General features: G+C 42.2%; 1 protein-coding gene across 1 annotated transcript in view; it reads left to right on the top strand.

Annotated features, from left to right (window-relative positions):
* The window catches only part of LOC117401950 (neurogenic locus notch homolog protein 2), a 54585-nt gene that overhangs the window by 26789 nt on the left and 10656 nt on the right, over positions 1–17140 (top strand). The window contains exons 9-25 of the mRNA XM_059007214.1: positions 3216–3329; positions 4636–4749; positions 6800–7033; positions 7353–7463; positions 7656–7848; positions 8735–8880; positions 9241–9354; positions 9498–9617; positions 10024–10176; positions 10489–10717; positions 11154–11355; positions 12291–12444; positions 12719–12903; positions 13600–13732; positions 14287–14538; positions 15097–15209; positions 15295–15839. Coding sequence (XP_058863197.1) covers positions 3216–3329; positions 4636–4749; positions 6800–7033; positions 7353–7463; positions 7656–7848; positions 8735–8880; positions 9241–9354; positions 9498–9617; positions 10024–10176; positions 10489–10717; positions 11154–11355; positions 12291–12444; positions 12719–12903; positions 13600–13732; positions 14287–14538; positions 15097–15209; positions 15295–15839 — 3112 coding nt within the window. The remainder of the gene's footprint in view (positions 1–3215; positions 3330–4635; positions 4750–6799; positions 7034–7352; positions 7464–7655; positions 7849–8734; positions 8881–9240; positions 9355–9497; positions 9618–10023; positions 10177–10488; positions 10718–11153; positions 11356–12290; positions 12445–12718; positions 12904–13599; positions 13733–14286; positions 14539–15096; positions 15210–15294; positions 15840–17140) is intronic.

The following is a 17140-nucleotide window of genomic DNA, read 5'->3' as shown; positions in this document are numbered from 1 at the left end:
CTTTTATCTAAAGCGACTTTCAGAGACTAGGGGGTGAACTATGCATCAACAACTACTGCTGCAGAGTCACTTAAAATAGGACCTCGTTTGTTTTACGTCTCATCCGAAAGATGGAGCACAAGGAGGTTAAGTGACTTGCTCAGGGTCACACCCAGGGAGTCAGTGGCTGAACCAGGATTTGAACGGGGAACCTCCTGATATCAAGTCCTTTTCTTTAACCGCTGGAGCACCACACCTTCTTCACATTATCCATCACGCGACACCACCACGCAGCGTATTGCGGAACGCAAAATGCATCCTATAGGAACCCGGGGCTGCAAAAGGATGTTATCATTATTATTTTAGAAAGGCTTTTTAAAACCTGCAAATGCTGCTCAGGCAGTGGTAATCTATCTCATACTCATAGGAAAAGCAGTAAACATTGGTAACGTACGGGAGCTGAATGCTCTGAGGAGACTGGAGAGATCATCAGGTAACGGATGGGGATTTTTAATTGGACCTTTTTTTAAAAAAAAAATCCTACGAGGTATATGCAGACAAGGTTAAAGCAAGTTACTGTTTCAAACATTTAAAGAGTACAATTTCAGAAAGGAAAGGTTGGGAAGCACTTCTGTGTTTTATGCTGGGGGTAACCGGTGCACAGCGCGGAATATTTTAGCAGGTGATGACTTAGAAATGAAGCCGCAGTGAAACGCCGGGTTTTGTCACTCCGTGAACAATCCGACACTGTCGCTGGGTAACAACCTCTCCTCTCTCTTGTGTTCTTGTGTGACTGTGGTTGGTTGCCGCTGGGCCCCTGGGCCCCTCTCTGGGTTGGGGTAAGGGCTTCCCCCTTGACTACACAAGCCTGAGAGGGGCGGCGCTGAGACAGCAGGGCCGTGTGTCGAATACTAATGTGCCTCTGAGTGGTGGGAATAGACCCCGACACAAAGAGACCACTCTCGCCGCTGTGCATCATCTTACCCCATATCGAGAGGGAGAAATATTCCCATCGTTAATTTGAGCTTTTCCTGACCTAATTCTGCAGGAGCCTGTGTACCAGGAAAAAAAGAAAGAAAGAAAGAAAGAAAGAAAGAAAGAAAGAAAGAAAGAAGTCGCCACAAAACTTTCTCTTCCACCTGTTGCTTATAAAATAACGAACTAACGTGAAGCATCGCTGTGCGAATATGTGTGATCTATTTAATAGACAGGCTGTTTTGAAAAATAAATAACAGTATTAATAATACATTTCCATTAAAGCTGTATATATATACTTATATATAGCGACAAAGCAAATATATTATAAAACGTATCGAAACTTAACAGAATATAACAATGCCTTATACTGTAAACTTAACACAATGGACATCAACTAGAGGTAGAAGCAGTTACATTAAAAATACTTATGTTACTCTCGAGGCGGGGGTGAAAAATGGGGTAAGCTTTGCGCTTGCTGAAAAATCGTGCCCGTCAAGTAAACTCGAGACTTTGTTAAAAGCCCATTTATTTTCAAAAAAAAAAAAAAAAAGCTTTTCAAGCACCCTTAGGAAACTTGTGGCTAATACCCTCGCTCTCTCTTTCAGGAACGCATTTCAGTTTTGCAATGTAAATGGTCCCCTTTCGCCCCTTTGTTGCTCCATTGAGAACCGAGAAGGGAATACTGTATATGAGCTTCAGCTCTTTCTCTCTGTGAGAGATGGGGGATGGGGGGATGGGGGCTGGTGAACAAAGCCCCCTCTAGTCCTGTAGCTCTCAGACACCCCCCCCCCTCCTCTCCTCTTTCCCTCTTCAGAAAAAAACCTCTTTACATCTTTCACTCTGTTTGAGTCTTGCTGTTCGGTGGACATCGTTGGCACTTGACTGACATCAGCTGCCAAAACTCAAGACCCACGCTGATCAGTAGTGCTTCCCCTCGGGGTTTATAAAGAAGATGCCCGCATGAGCTGGGTCTTCTTGCTTAATTTGTATCACAGGGAAGCTGTAAGCACTTGCAGTTCTGCCCATTGAGCCAATACCTTCTCTGTGTGTGTATTATTATTTATTTCTTAGCAGACGCCCTTATCCAGGATGACTTACAATTGTTACAAGATATCACATTATTTTTTTTTTTACATATAATTACCTGTTTATACAGTTGGGTTTTTTTACTGGAGCAATCTAGGTAAAGTACCTTGCTCAAGGGTACAGCAGCAGTGTCCCCCACCTGGGATTGAACCCACAACCCTCCGGTCAAGAGTCCAGAGCCCTAACCACTACTCCACACTGCTATATTTATATGCACATGATGTGTCTGTCTTTTGGTCTGTTTGCCTGGCTGAGCAACACTCAGTTAGGACACAGGTGATTGTTAGGTTAGGTGTTATTTACGAAAAGAAAGAAAGAAAGAAAGAAAGAAAGAAAGAAAGAAAGAAAGTCCAAAGAGTGAATGCAGTGCTGGTTTATTTTTTTGGCAAACTTACAGCTCTGGCCAAACGTTTTGCATCACCCAGAATTTTAAGATTGAGACATAATTAAAAAAAAAAAAAAAACTATATGAACATCGTTTTGATCTATTATTTAACATCAGCACTTAATTGAAGAAACTACAAAAGTCGCAAAAGTCTACCGGAAGCAATAATAGTAGTACAGTATTTCGTGTTCGATTTTGGAATTTTGAATTTTTTACTGTTTTTCATTAAGTAGATGGAAAACTACAAAGCGGTATGTAATTCAATATGTTAACATAACATTATTCAGCAGGTTTCATTCGACTTCATGAAGCAAAATTAATGTGATGTTATTTTTGCCCAGGTTCGCTGCTATAACTCTGATCTGATAAGCCGGTGCAGCTGTGGCCAAATAGAATGAACTAATTTTGCTCCATGAATTGAATGAAACCTGCTGAAAAATGTTACGTTAACATATGGAATTACACAGCACTTTGTAGTTTCTCAAATACTTAACGAAAAACTGACAAATTAAAAAACTAAACACGAAATACTGTACTACTATTATGGCTTCCTTCCAGTAGACTTTTGCGATATCATTTAGTAGTTTCTTTGATTACATGATGTTAAATAAAATATCTAAATTATGTTCATATAGTTGTTTTTTTTTTAAATGATTTCTCAATCCTAAAATTGTAGGTGATGCAAAACTTTTGGCCAGAGCTGGCGTTTGGGGTTGCATTGAAGCTCCCTGTGCTTCACCCTGCATGCAGTTTTAGGTTGATTTTAATGAGCTTGTGGTTTCCACAGGGTTCATGGGAACGTACTGCGAAGTGGATATCGACGAGTGCGAGAGTAACCCGTGTGTCAACGACGGGCAGTGCAAGGATGTCGTCAATGGATTTGTCTGCACCTGTCTGCCAGGTAAGTCTAATGAAGTTATGCCACCGCCTGGCTTCGTCAATGCGTTGCAAACGCATACAGTAAAGTCAGTCTTTTTTTTTTTTTTAACAGTCTGCTGTTGCATTCCGTCTTTTGTTTCCCTCTGAAAAATGGTGTGACGTTTTAGCTGTCTTCATCTTCACACGACCACCGCAAGCCTCTCCGGCTTTCTAGAAGTGGTTGTCAAAAGTGCAAATTAAATTTTTGCTTCTCGTACCATTACCTCTTTATTTCATGAGCCCTAGATGTACAAATCCTAAATGAATAAAATAAAATAAATAAAATTAGCAGACTAAAAGATTGGAGAGAGAGAGAGAGAGAGAGAGAGAGAGAGAGAGAGAGAGAGAGAGAGAGAGAGAGAGAGAGAGAGAGAGAGAGAGAGAGAGAGAGAGAGAGAGAGAGAGAGAGAGAGAGAGAGAGAGAGAGAGAGAGAGAGAGAGAGAGAGAGAGAGAGAGAGAGAGAGAGAGAGAGAGAGAGAGAGAGAGGTTTCCAGCTGGGGTCAGGGTGGGGTCAGGGTGCAGTGTACCTCTTTTAGCTCTTTGAAGACGTTCTCCAGTGGAGCTCGATTGACAGACAGGACCGGGCCTGGGTAACTCATGGCTGGGACAATGAGGCTTTTGTCCCCAGACAGCGATCCGGCCCCGACAGGCAGGCAGAAGAAGCAGCAAGAACAGTCCTTTAATGAGAGTCAGCCCTGATTCTTTCTATATCCAATTTACATCTGGGGCAGACACCACTAACCCACAAACCAACCGCCTGCCCTCCCCCTTCTCTGCCCATCTCACAATACACGGAATACAGCTATTGAGACTGAAACAGACTTGAAGAAAGTTCAGAATAAACCATTGTCAAGCGCGCCTGTCTTATATACTGTGTCTTATCATGTAGGACTAATGTGTTGACAAATAATATTGTCAGTACAATTGGATTTTTTTTTTTTTTTTTTTTATGGAATTATTTTTTGACATTACTATTTGCGTCTTCCAATGAGAGGGTTCAGATATTTCCATTTTACTATTATGAAGTGCTTATTTTACCTTCTGTTACCATGTGCTTATATTATAGGACATTACTAGAAAGCTGTGCAAGGCTAACTGAAATTAGGAAACTATAGATCATATTCACTGTCCCCAAATGCAAGTTTTACACCATGTGTCTAAAAAATAAACGCAGACATCGATGTTAAAAAGCTTCATTTTTTTTAAGAGCTCCTAGTTCTGTAACATTGACAGTTTTATAATAATAATATTACTACTACTAATAATAATACTAATAATTGTTGCACAGGTTTTACAGGCTCAATGTGTCAGATTGACATCGACGAATGTGCCAGCACACCGTGTCAGAACGGTGCCAAGTGTTTCGACAGACCCAACGGGTATGAATGCCACTGTGCTGAAGGTGAGTTATTGGTCCTGCTTTAAAGTTACCGTCATTATAAAATACACCGAGAATTTTAGGATTGAGACATAATAAAAAAATAAAATAACAAAAACTTAATTTAGATATTTTATTTAACATCATGCAATCAACGAAAATACTACAAAAAGATATTGCAAGTGTCTACCAGAAGCCGTAACAGTAGTATTTCATGTTAGATTTCGAAATGTCACATTTTTCAATTTTTCGTTAAGTACGTGGAAAACTACAATGTTATGCAATATGCTAACGTAACATTATTCAGCAGGTTTCGTTCGACTTTGTGAAGCAAAATGAGTTCGTTCTATAGGGGGATTCAAAACTTTTGGCCACAGCTGTAGGTTCTGTAAAGTCACACTTTTTATGGTGAATTTCAGTTTGCTTAATTGGTTTGACGAATTAGTTAGTCCGTGTCTTATAATTAAGTTCAAATTTATAACACTTGTTAAACACACCACAGTTCTCTGTATATGTAATACATCTCTGATGTCAGTAGCATTGCATGAGAAGTAGCAGCATTGTTTAGCTAGTCTGGTAGGTAGCGTGCAGTGGGTGCATTTTAATTGACAGCCTTTATTGTTCTTCATGTTGCTTGGGTCAAGGTTTCGGGCGAGGGGAAGGTAGGGGAGAGGGGTGTGTGTGTGTGTGTGTGTGTGTGTGTGTTGGGGGGGAGTTAAGGAGATGGTGGTTGGATTCTAATGTGGTCTTCTGAATTGGCTGCACTTGTATAAGAGATGAGCTTTAAGAAAACGTCAGGGATTTTTTTTTTTTTTTTTTTTAGAGGGGTCTGTTCCTAGCTGCTCTCTATTCAACAGATAAAGCTGCATTGTTTGCCAAAGTCTACTTAGTATTCAGAGTGCCTTAACACAGGCACTGAGGAAGCCTATTGGATATGATGGGCATTGTGTTCACGGAATATTTAAGGGGAACAAGAGCAGGTTTGTGAGTTTTTAAGCGAGACCCCCTTGGTGGCGATTAGGGGGAAAGGCTGAATGAGAGAACTCGTTTGACAGGACGTCTCTCACAAACAGGAAATTAATAGCGCTGTTGTTTTGTGAAAGAAAGAAAATAAAACACAAAATGAATTCTGGAAGGGGATTTGTGTTAGTTTGCGTTTTAATTCAAATTTAGGATACTTGTGAAAGCAAAACAAATTGTAATTGTTTTGCAGGCAACAAAAGAAAGCAGATTGCCTATTGTTTATGAGTAACTGCCTCATTTTTTTAAGTTATAAAACCCCAGTCAGTTTTTTTTTAGTCAACTTTAAAATGTTTTAATACCACTATTTATTAATTATGTCCACATTTAAGTTTAGCGTAAAAACGTAGTAATTAACACAATACAAAGCACGACTGTAGAGTATGTACAGTTATGACTCACAGTTTTGCATCTCTTAGAATTTTAGGATTGAGACATATTAAAAAAAATATTGAACATGTTTTAGATCTTTTATTTAACATCACGTAATCAATGAAACTACAAAATGACATCACAAAAGTCTACCGGAAGCCATAACAGTAGTACAGTATTTGATGTTAGATTTGTCACATTGTTCAGCTTCATGAATATCAGACTTTATTTAAAACATTCTTTAAAATAACTCTTGAGATTTGTTTTTGCTTCAGCGTTTACCAGAACTCTGCTAAGAAGCCGATTTGCTTCAGCCAAACAATCAAAATAAAGTAAATAAATAACTTCACTTATCGCTCTTGCATTTTGAAGGCCAGAGAAACCTCAGTATGTAAATAAAGTGGACCTTTATCAAAAAATGATTAACAGTATTCCAACTCGGCTACACCCTGAACAGGCCAGCGTCAGGGAGCGCAAACACTGAGTGTTTGAGTTCTTCCGAAGCTTCTTCGGCTTGAAATATCTCAAAATCGCAAAGCTAAATACCAACGTGCAATTATAAGAAACCGAAAAAGCAACCAGCTGAAACGTTTGTGTGCATGCCTTCGTTTTTTCTTCCTGCAGCATTTCTTGCTTGCTTGTTTGCTTGCTTGTTTGATTGATTTGAACTCTGCCTCTCCAGGTTTTGAGGGCACTGTTTGCGAGAGGAACAGTAATAACTGTGATCCGGACCCGTGCCACCACGGCTCCTGCGTGGACGGCATCGCCAGCTTCACGTGTGTCTGCGAGTCAGGCTACACGGGCTACCGCTGCGAGAACCAGGTGAACGAGTGTCACAGCAACCCCTGCCAGAACGGGGGCAAGTGCATGGACCTGGTCAACAAGTACCTCTGCCACTGTCATCCCGGGACGTCGGGTAAGACGCACGCACACGTTACCAGCTGTCTTGGGAAATACTTGCAGCCCTATAGATTCAGATTTTTACAGAAAAGTTTGCGGGTCTTACATTTAATAAGGTTTTCGAATTCTATTCTTGAACACGTTTACTGTACTGTGTTTAATTTTCTTTCTACACAGCCCAAGAAGGGCTTTTGTCCAAAACGTCCTGAAATAAACTTTTTGTGTACATCCAAAAAACTTTTCCTTTTCTTAATATATATATATATATATATATATAGGTAGGTGTGTGTTGCTATACTCACCTTTGTTGCATATCCTGGTGTTTGTAATTTCAGGCACTAACTGTGAGATTAATTATGACGACTGTGCCAGCAACCCTTGTGATTATGGCATCTGCCAAGATGGAATTAACCGCTATGACTGTATCTGCAAGCCTGGCTTCATGGGTGAATAACTGCATATTATTATTATTATTATTATTATTATTATTATTATTATTATTATTATTATTATTATTAATAATAATAGTTCCAGATGATGAAGTGCATTCGGCTCTGTGAACCTTTACTTTTATAACACAAGAGACAACAGTTTGGACGTTTCTTTCCTTCCGTAATGTCTCCACCCGATCCCTCTAGGCCCCCTGTGCAACGTAGAGATTGACGAGTGCAACTCGAACCCCTGTCGCAACGGTGGCACCTGCGTGGACGAGGAGAACGGCTTCCGCTGCCAGTGTCCAGAGGGCTTCCACGACCTGCTGTGCTACTCCGAGGTAGACGAGTGCAGCAGCAGCCCCTGCGTCCACGGGACCTGCCACGACGACGTTAACGGGTGAGAAAACTAGTCACAGTTTACCACAGTGACAGTGAACTGCGATGGGCTTTACAGACACACCCAGGAGTGGCCACACCGTTTACTCTGCAGCCACATCAGCGCAGCGCTGGGCACTGCAAGTACCGTGCAGTTACAGTGGGAGCCAATACAAGTGTCATCACCACCCTTAGAAAAGTCTCCCCACATTGCAACGTATAATAATAAAGCATAGGGAAGGCATGGTAAAGCATTGTGAGGTATAGTAAAGGCAAACTATGGTAAGCTACGGTAAACGCATAGTGTAACCATAGGGAATAATTTAAAAATACCATGGTTACTGCCCTATCTCCTGGCTTTCCTGTGCATTTCCATTGGGGGTAAAGGATGGTTAACTGGGGGAAAAAAATAAGTGTACCTTGGTATACCATTATGGGAAGCAGTGTGGAGTAGTGGTTAGGGCTCTGGACTCTAGACCAGAGGGTCCGGGTTCAATCCCAGGTGGGGGAGACTGCTGCTGCACTCTTGAGCAAGGTACTTTACCTAGATTGCTCCAGTAAAAACCCAACTGTATAAATGGGTAATTGTATGTAAAAAATAATGTGTAAAACATAATGTAATTGTATGTAAAAATAATGTGATATCTTGTAACAATTGTAAGTCGCCCTGGATAAGGGCGTCTGCTAAAAAATTAATAATAATAATAATAATAATAATAATAATAATAATAATAATAATAATAATAATACCCTAATGAATGCATTGTATAGGAGTTCAATGTAGTGTTGAAAGCATGGGAAGCGTGGGTAAGCATCGTATAAACCCCAGGGGCACGCTCCAGATTTAACTCAGTAAACTCATTTATTATAATAATGATTGATCACTGTCGGGTTCCTCTCCTCTGCAGGTATAAGTGTGACTGTGAGCCGGGCTGGGTGGGGATGAACTGTGACCTCAACAGGAACGAGTGCCACCCGAACCCCTGTCTGCACGGAGGCACCTGCACGGACCAGGTCAACGGCTACACCTGCAAGTGTAAAGAGGGCTTCAGAGGTGGGCAGAGACTCTGTGAGCCTGGCTAGGACTGGCCTAAGAACAGACAATAAACGAACAAGCTGCGGACAAAAAGAATTGCATCCCCCCTATAGCATGAACTCATTCTGCTTCCTAAAGTCGAATGCAACCTGCTGAACAATGTCACATTAACATATTGAATTGCATACCCGCTTTTGTAGCTTTCCATACACTTAACGAAAAACAACGGAAAAATGTGATGTTTCGAAAATCTAACATGTAATACTGCTGTACTGCTATTATGGCTTCCGGTAGACTTTTGCGATATCAAAACCTTTGGCCACAGCTGTATTCCCCCAATACGTTCGCATTAACCTTTCCAATCATTCTCAATTACAGGGAATTTGTGTCAAACCAACATCAATGACTGTGCCTCGAACCCCTGCCTGAATAAAGGGACCTGCGTTGACGGCGTCGCCAGTTACACCTGTCTGTGTGACCTGCCCTATACTGGTGAGACAGTGGGTCTTGATTTGAAACCAATATCAGTTAGTTGTTGGAGAAGGCGCTTGTTTTAGTCTGCTGTCTTTGTTTATTGAGACGGCTTGTAATTGGCTTGGTTTCTTGCATTTTAAAAACATTCGATCTGTCTGTAGGTCGCGACTGCACGGACGTGCTGGCCCCCTGCTCCCCCAACCCCTGTGAGAACGGAGGGGTCTGTGAACACAGCCTAGACTACGAGAGCTTTGTGTGCACCTGTGCTCCGGGCTGGCAAGGTAAAGTCCCAGATTAAAAGCCTAGCAAGGTGTAATAGAGAATAGAGAATAGCATAGGTAAGCATTGTTAAGCACAGAGAGGTATGGGAAAGCATCTTAATAAACAAGCCAGGGTAAGCTTTGGTAAATGCATCGTATAAGCATGGGGGTAAAACTTCAGAAATACAGTGGTAAACTTTTAATGGGAAATTAGATGAGATTTTTACAAACCTGTCCAATAACTGGCAAACTAAGTAGGTTTAAAGCTTGATTGCTCACAGAAGACAGAGAAATATGTTCTGGGGGTCACACACACAAAAAAAACATGCTAAAGTTTTTTGAAGCGACAGTGGAACTTTATGAACTTGTGGCTAACTTCTCCCCTGCCAGCTGTGTCTGATCTGTCTCTTGCACCCTGGTTTTCTAGGTCAGAGGTGTAACATAGATATCAATGAGTGCGCCACGAGCCCGTGTAAGAATCGGGGTACCTGCGCCAACACCCTCGGGGGGTTCACCTGTACCTGCCGACCTGGCTTCACCGGGGTCAACTGTGAGACTGACACCAACGACTGCGCCCCTAGTGAGTCGAATGAAACCTGCTGAATAACATATTGTGTTACATACCGCTTTGTAGTTTTCTAAATACTTAACAAAAAAAACTGATTAAAACCAAATTAAAAAAATGTGACATTTGGAAATCTAACATGAAATACTGTACTACTATTATGGCTTCCGGTAGATTCTTTGCAATATCATTTTGTAGTTTCTTTGATTACATGATCAGATCTATATATACTCAATCCTACAGCCACAGCTTTAGATTAGCTCTCTGCACTGTTACAGTGTGTGCCGTGCTTGGCTGCATTCTGACCCCTCTTGTTGCTCTCGACAGACCCGTGTCTGAATGGTGGCAGCTGCGTGGACGGAGTCAACTCCTTCAAGTGCACCTGCATGCCGGGCTTCACGGGCACCCGCTGTGGCGTGGAGATCAACGAGTGCCACAGCAACCCTTGCCGCAACGGGGGCACCTGCACAGACTACGTCAACAGCTACACCTGTACCTGCAAGCTGGGCTTCGCTGGCATACACTGTGAGCTCAACATCCCTGACTGCACTGAGAGGTAAGGAAGCAGCACGCGGTCATGGCTCGCTTTAAATACAGTGTTTGTGGCTTTGCACAAAGTTTGAAACCGTTCTGGATTTGCTGTCGGCGGTTACCTGTTTTGCAGCACACGGAACTGAATGTAATGCCTCAAAAACTATACAAAGCCGCGTGTTTAGGAACAGGGCCGACCGTTTCAGTGATTAACCCCTTAAGGTAGGAATTGAGTGCTGCTTCAAACGGTTTCTTCTCAAGACAAATTTGAGAGCGACTCGAGTATCACGAGGAGGAAACTGACCATTTGGATGACTCGATCCAACCTGTCAGTACATTTGAAACCCTGTTTTTCGTGCACCTCATTACAAATATAAATGGATTTCATAGAGATAATCGTTGACACTGACGTCTGCTTCTTCGATTTCTTTACATTTTCACCCTTCCATTTGTTTTTTCAGTTCCTGTTTTAACGGAGGGACCTGCTTCGACGAGATCAACGGATACACCTGCCACTGCCGGGCCGGCTTCACGGGCTCAAACTGCCAGTTCGAGATCAACGAGTGTGACTCCCAGCCCTGCTTGAATGGGGGAGTGTGTCTGGATGGGTTAGAGTCCTACCGCTGCACCTGCCCACTAGGATTCACCGGCTCACGCTGTCAGGTAAGAACAGCCGCTCGCCTGCAGGGTTTGGGGTCAATTCCTGTTTCTCAATTCCATTTTAAAATCAATTCCAATTCCAATTCCATTTTAAAATCAATTCCAATTCCAATTCCATTTTAAAATCAATTCCAATTCCATTTTAAAATCAATTCCAATTCCATTTCAAAATCAATTCCAATTCCAATTCCATTTTAAAATCAATTCCAATTCCATTTTAAAATCAATTCCAATTCCAATTCCATTTCAAAATCAATTCCCAATTCCATTCCATTTTCCAAGTCAGTGATCAAAAGTTCAATAAGCTGTATTCTGTTAAAATGAGCCTCTCACAGTGGCAACAAATGACTTCAATTGAAGTCAGTGTTTGTTAGTCAAGTAAATTGACTTCCGATGCAAGCAGTTGAAAAATATCAATTCCAATTCATTCTAAGTGTATTTATTTATTTGTATTTATTATTAGTTTAGTACAGTGTAGATTTTTGCTGCACTGCTAAAGTGTTTGGCTGCAATTTCTTGACAAAATTACATTTTGCAATTTTTTGCACCGAAGGAAAAGCTGAATCTGACCCACAGTCGAATCTCTCTTGATCATAACAGTCAGGCAATAAAATGATACTGCCACCAGCTCTCCAGGGAACCAAGAAATACTCTTCCACCGTACTGCGTAACCCCTTAAGATACACAAGGAATGGAGCGCTTGTTGTTCAAAAGGCTTCTTCTTAAAATACATTTGAGAGTGACTATCACGAGGAGGAAACTGACAATGCGGATGATCCGACCTGTCAGTACATTTTAAACCCTGTTTCGTGCACCTCGTTGCAAAAGAAGAAAGTTATCCACATTTTTATTTGCGGGACACACATGTCCCTTGTACCTTGATGCTTATCTCAGTGTTAAAAGACAGAGTGATCGACGGGTGTTTGTTGATCTTTCAGAACATGGTTGATTGGTGCAGCAGGTCACCTTGTAAGAACGGAGGACGCTGTCGACAGAAGGACTCTGTTTACATGTGCGAGTGTCCAAGCGGCTGGACGGGCCGATACTGTGACATCCCGAGCCTCTCCTGTGAGGCAGCTGCGTCCCAGAGAGGTACGACCCCCCTCAAAACTTTTAAACCAAGCCTTTTTATTTCATTTCTTAACCCTCAGCAGATCCGTCAACGCAATACGCATCACTACAGAGCTTTATGATGTTTGAGGGCAAGTAGATGTTTGGCCAGTTTTAACCCTGTAATGCCCAAGCATTTTTTAAATGAGAAAAGCTACTTTGTTTATGTAACTCGATTCTGTTTCTTGTACACAGGCGCTGGCTACATCTGTCTTGTTTAGAGTTATTTAGTGTTTTTTTTGTTGTTGTTGAGCAGGTTTGGGAATTGACCAGCTTTGCCGCTACGGGGGTCACTGTGTGAACGCAGGCAGCACGCATTACTGCCGCTGTTCGAAAGGATATACTGGCAGCTACTGCGAAAGTGAGATCAACCAGTGTGAGCAGAACCCCTGCCGCAACGGCGCCACCTGCAGGAGCTACGTGGGAGGACACATTTGTGAAGTAAGGCATGCTAACTCTTAAACACTCAACAGTGCGGACTGTAAAAGTCTTTAATATTATTTAATTATTATTATTTATTTATTAGCAGAAGCCCTTATCCAGGGCGACTTACAGTCGTAAACACATTTCAAGAATCACAGTACAAGTATTAATACAATTAAGAGCAAGATAAAATACAATGACTTCAGTTCTAGTAAGTACAAAATAATAATCAATATCGGAGCAGATAACAGTGTCAGTGATAGTTACATCAGGACACGATTAAATGCAAAATACTACAGATTGAATAACACTAGTGGCAGGTTACAGTGCAGTACTCTGTAAAGTACAGGATTAAATGCAGTAAAATAGGGAGCAGATAAGTGCAAGTAAAGCGCATTAAGGAAGAGTGATAGTGTCTTTAAAAAAAACTTAACTGTCAATACATTCACTGAGCAAGACTAGCAGTATCTTTCTATGTTTTTGAAGACACTGGTCATCTTATAGGAGGTAAACTTACAGCTGGGGTAAAACATTCACTTTTAGAATTTGTAAATCTAACTAACCCTTTGAATCATAAGTCCTATAGCTGTTAAACTAGCTGGTGAATTATTAATATATATATATTTTTTTACAGTAGATAGGTAGATAGTCATGTTCCGAAATGTGGTACTGAGTTTAAATTGATTTATTTATTGTCTTCTTTCTCTCTTCAAGTGCATGTCAGGCTACTCTGGTGCCAGCTGTGAAACTGAAGTGAATGAGTGCCAGTCTCACCCTTGTCAGAACGGGGGCACCTGCATCGACCTGGTCGGACACTATATCTGTTCCTGCCCCCCCGGGACGCTGGGTTAGTTATGCAATGAATAATGAATAGGGCTGGAGTTTCTACTTGCATGGCATGTTGCAGGATCTCACTTGACACCACTTGAAGAGCAAATGTGCAGATTGGAGTTGTTTGCCGGTTAAATGCAGAGCCACAGGGATGGAACTAAGACACCTGTTGCATGGCAACATGGCAGGTAACACGCCTGTGTGTGTCTTGTTAGTAAAACCAGGAATGGATCAAATCGCTATGCAATGGGAATCTGATTTCCATCCCTGTAGAGTCTTGAAGATTAATACAAGAGGTGACCAATCCCGGTCCTGGAGGGACGTTCCACTCCAGGTTTAACAGGTAAAATGACACAATGAACTACTTCAGGGTCTTGGTTCAATTAAACCATTTAGAACAGAGGTTGGAACAAAGACCCGGAATGGAACTTTGGGGGCAAAAAATGTTTTTGGTTCTTATTAAGTCACCTGGACCTCATCTGTGGGACTGTTGCAACACGCAGACCCATCCACTGTCCCCGCTGGGGTGAAGGTTGAGATTTCTTTTGACGGTTTTCGTTCTTTACGCAGGAGTGCTGTGTGAGATCAACGAAGACGACTGCTCCCCCAGCTCGGGCAGCCGAGCCCCTAAGTGCATGAACAACGGGACGTGTGTGGACAAGGTCGGGGGATACAGGTGCAACTGTCCACCGGGGTTCACTGGGGAACGCTGCGAGGGGGACATCAATGAGTGCCACTCGAACCCATGCAATCCCTCCAATACCCTGGACTGCATTCAACTGCCCAACGACTACCAGTGTGTCTGCAAGCCTGGCTTTAATGGTATGAGAGGCAGAGAGCTTCACGACAATGCAACTTCTTTTCATATGTTTTATTTATTGACGTCTTTATCCAAGGCAACTTACAGGTGTTACAGGGCAGCACAGGGTTACAATGCAAGATTAATATTTAAAAAACAGTGTAGTTAACAGTAAGTGCAAATAATAATACTACAGAATACAATATGAAGTAGGGTGCAACAAGTTAGGATTACAACAATTTGTAATCCCAAATCACTTATACCGCTATGGCCAAAAGTTTTGCATCACCCAGAATTTTAGGATTGAGACATCTTTTAACTATACGAAAATAATTTAGATATTTTGTTTAAGTATATGGAAAACTACAACGCGGTATGTTAACGTAACATTATTCAGCAGGTTTCATTTGACGTTATGAAGCGAAATGAGTTCATTCTGTAGGGTGATGAAAAACCTTTGTCCAGAGCTGTATGTAAATAACTCTCTATATTGAGACAGGATGAAAGAATAGGAATGATGATATTGTGTAGCTTTTTGTTTTTTCTAATTATTTATTAATGAATGATCTACTCTCCTGCAGGACGAAGATGCCAGAGTACCATCAACATGTGTGAGTCTCAGCCCTGTCAGAACGGAGGAAAATGTTCAGGAACAGTCAACTCCGCGCTGGGATACAGCTGCATGTGTCAGCTGGTATGTACGCTAGCTTACGCAGTTTTTTTTTTAAAACGCTTTTCGTTTTGAGGTTTTCATCTTTCTTCGTGACTTTATTTCTTAGAACTACGTGGGGCCTAACTGCGAGAGGAGCCTGCTGTCATGCCGGGAGATGTCCTGCTACAACGGAGGGACCTGCGTGAACACGCAGCTGGGCGCCCGCTGTAACTGCGCCCCAGGCTTTGCCGGGCCCGACTGCCAACTACGGGAGAACGCCAGCTGTGCTAGCCAGCCTTGCCGCAACGGGGGCACCTGTCGAAAGGACGCCACCTTCCCCTTCTTCCAGTGCCTGTGCCGTCACGGATTCAACGGCAAAAGGTGCGAGCAGAGTCTCACACGCATGCTCCTGCCCCTGCCCACGCCTGAGCCCTCCTGCCCGCTGGCGGAGTGCCGGGGCAAAGCCGACGATGGTGTCTGCGACAGGGAGTGCAACACGCATACCTGCCAGTGGGACGGGGGAGACTGCTCGCTCACTGCGCACCCCTGGAAGAAGTGCGAGGCGCAGCAGTGCTGGAAGGTGTTTAACAACAGCCTGTGTGACGAGGCGTGCAACACCCCCGAGTGTCTCTACGACAACTTCGACTGCAAGAAGAAAGAGAGGGCCTGCAGGTAAGGGTTTGCTCTCCACTCTGCGCCCTAGTTCCGGCACTCGAGGGCCGCTTGTAAAAGGAAGAACTCTTGTCTTGTCTGCGGTGCCCGCTGTGATGGCGCTCCGTTCATACAGACCACAGTTATAATGCCTGGCTGGACATGTGTTACTTCCTAGGGGGTTTGAACTGTTCAGACTTGTTACGAAAGTTCCCTTATAAATACCGCGGTGCGGTATTTTTTGCTGTTTTCCCATGGTTGTACTATGCGTTTACCAGAGCTTACCTTAGTCAGCCATGTTTAATAATATGCTTTACTGTACTTTGCAATTCTTTACAATGCCTACCGGTGCTTTACCATGCTTTCACTATGGTTTTACTGTGGTAAACTTTTATAAGAGAGGGGATGACACTTTCATTGGCCATCGCTGTAACTGTGGACAGTCCGGGGTTTCCAATGACCAGCGCTGAATTGATGTGGCTGCAAAGTAAACAGTGTGGCCCCTCCTCAGTGCTTACCTATGCTTTATTACACTGTGCTGTGCTTTTACTATGGGGAAACTTTTATAAGGTTTAGTTTCCCATGGTTGTTTTTTTAATAATGTTTTTGTTTTTTTTTAATATGCTTCACCATACCTCTCTGTGGTTTACAATGTTTCCCTATGCTTCACCATACCTCTCTGTGGTTTACAATGCTTCCCTATGCTTCACCATACCTCTCTGTGCTTTACAATGCTCACCTATGCTTCACCATACCTCTCTGTGGTTTACAATGCTTTCCTATGCTTCACCATAACTCTCTGTGCTTTACAATGCTTACCTATGCTTCACCATACCTCCCTATGCTTTACAATGCTCACCTATGCTTCACCATACCTCTCTATGCTTTACAATGCTTACCTATGCTTTACCATGCTTTCACTGTGCTTTATTACACTCTGCTATGCTTTTACTAAACTTTTATAAAGGTTTAACCAGTCCAGAGCAGATTTGGCACAAACCCACATTATTATTATTATTATTATTATTATTATTATTATTATTATTATTATTATTATTATTATTTATTTATTTATTTATTTATTTATTTATTTCTTAGCAGACACCCTTATCCAGGGCGACTTACAATTGTTACAAGATATCACATTATTTTTACATACAGTTACCTATTTATACAGTTTGGTTTTTACTGGAGCAATCTAGGTAAAGTACATTGCTCAAGGGTACAGCACCACTACTCCACACTGCTACATTGACAGCATACTGAACACTGACTGCGTGGAAGGCTTCGGTGCTCTTAACACTGTTTTGGTTTCCTTCTGT

Source organism: Acipenser ruthenus, chromosome 34 (genome assembly GCF_902713425.1).
Source record: "Acipenser ruthenus chromosome 34, fAciRut3.2 maternal haplotype, whole genome shotgun sequence".
Lineage (NCBI taxonomy): Eukaryota > Metazoa > Chordata > Actinopteri > Acipenseriformes > Acipenseridae > Acipenser > Acipenser ruthenus.
Note: the sequence above shows the minus strand (reverse complement) of the source record. Positions and strands in the feature narration are given on the sequence as shown.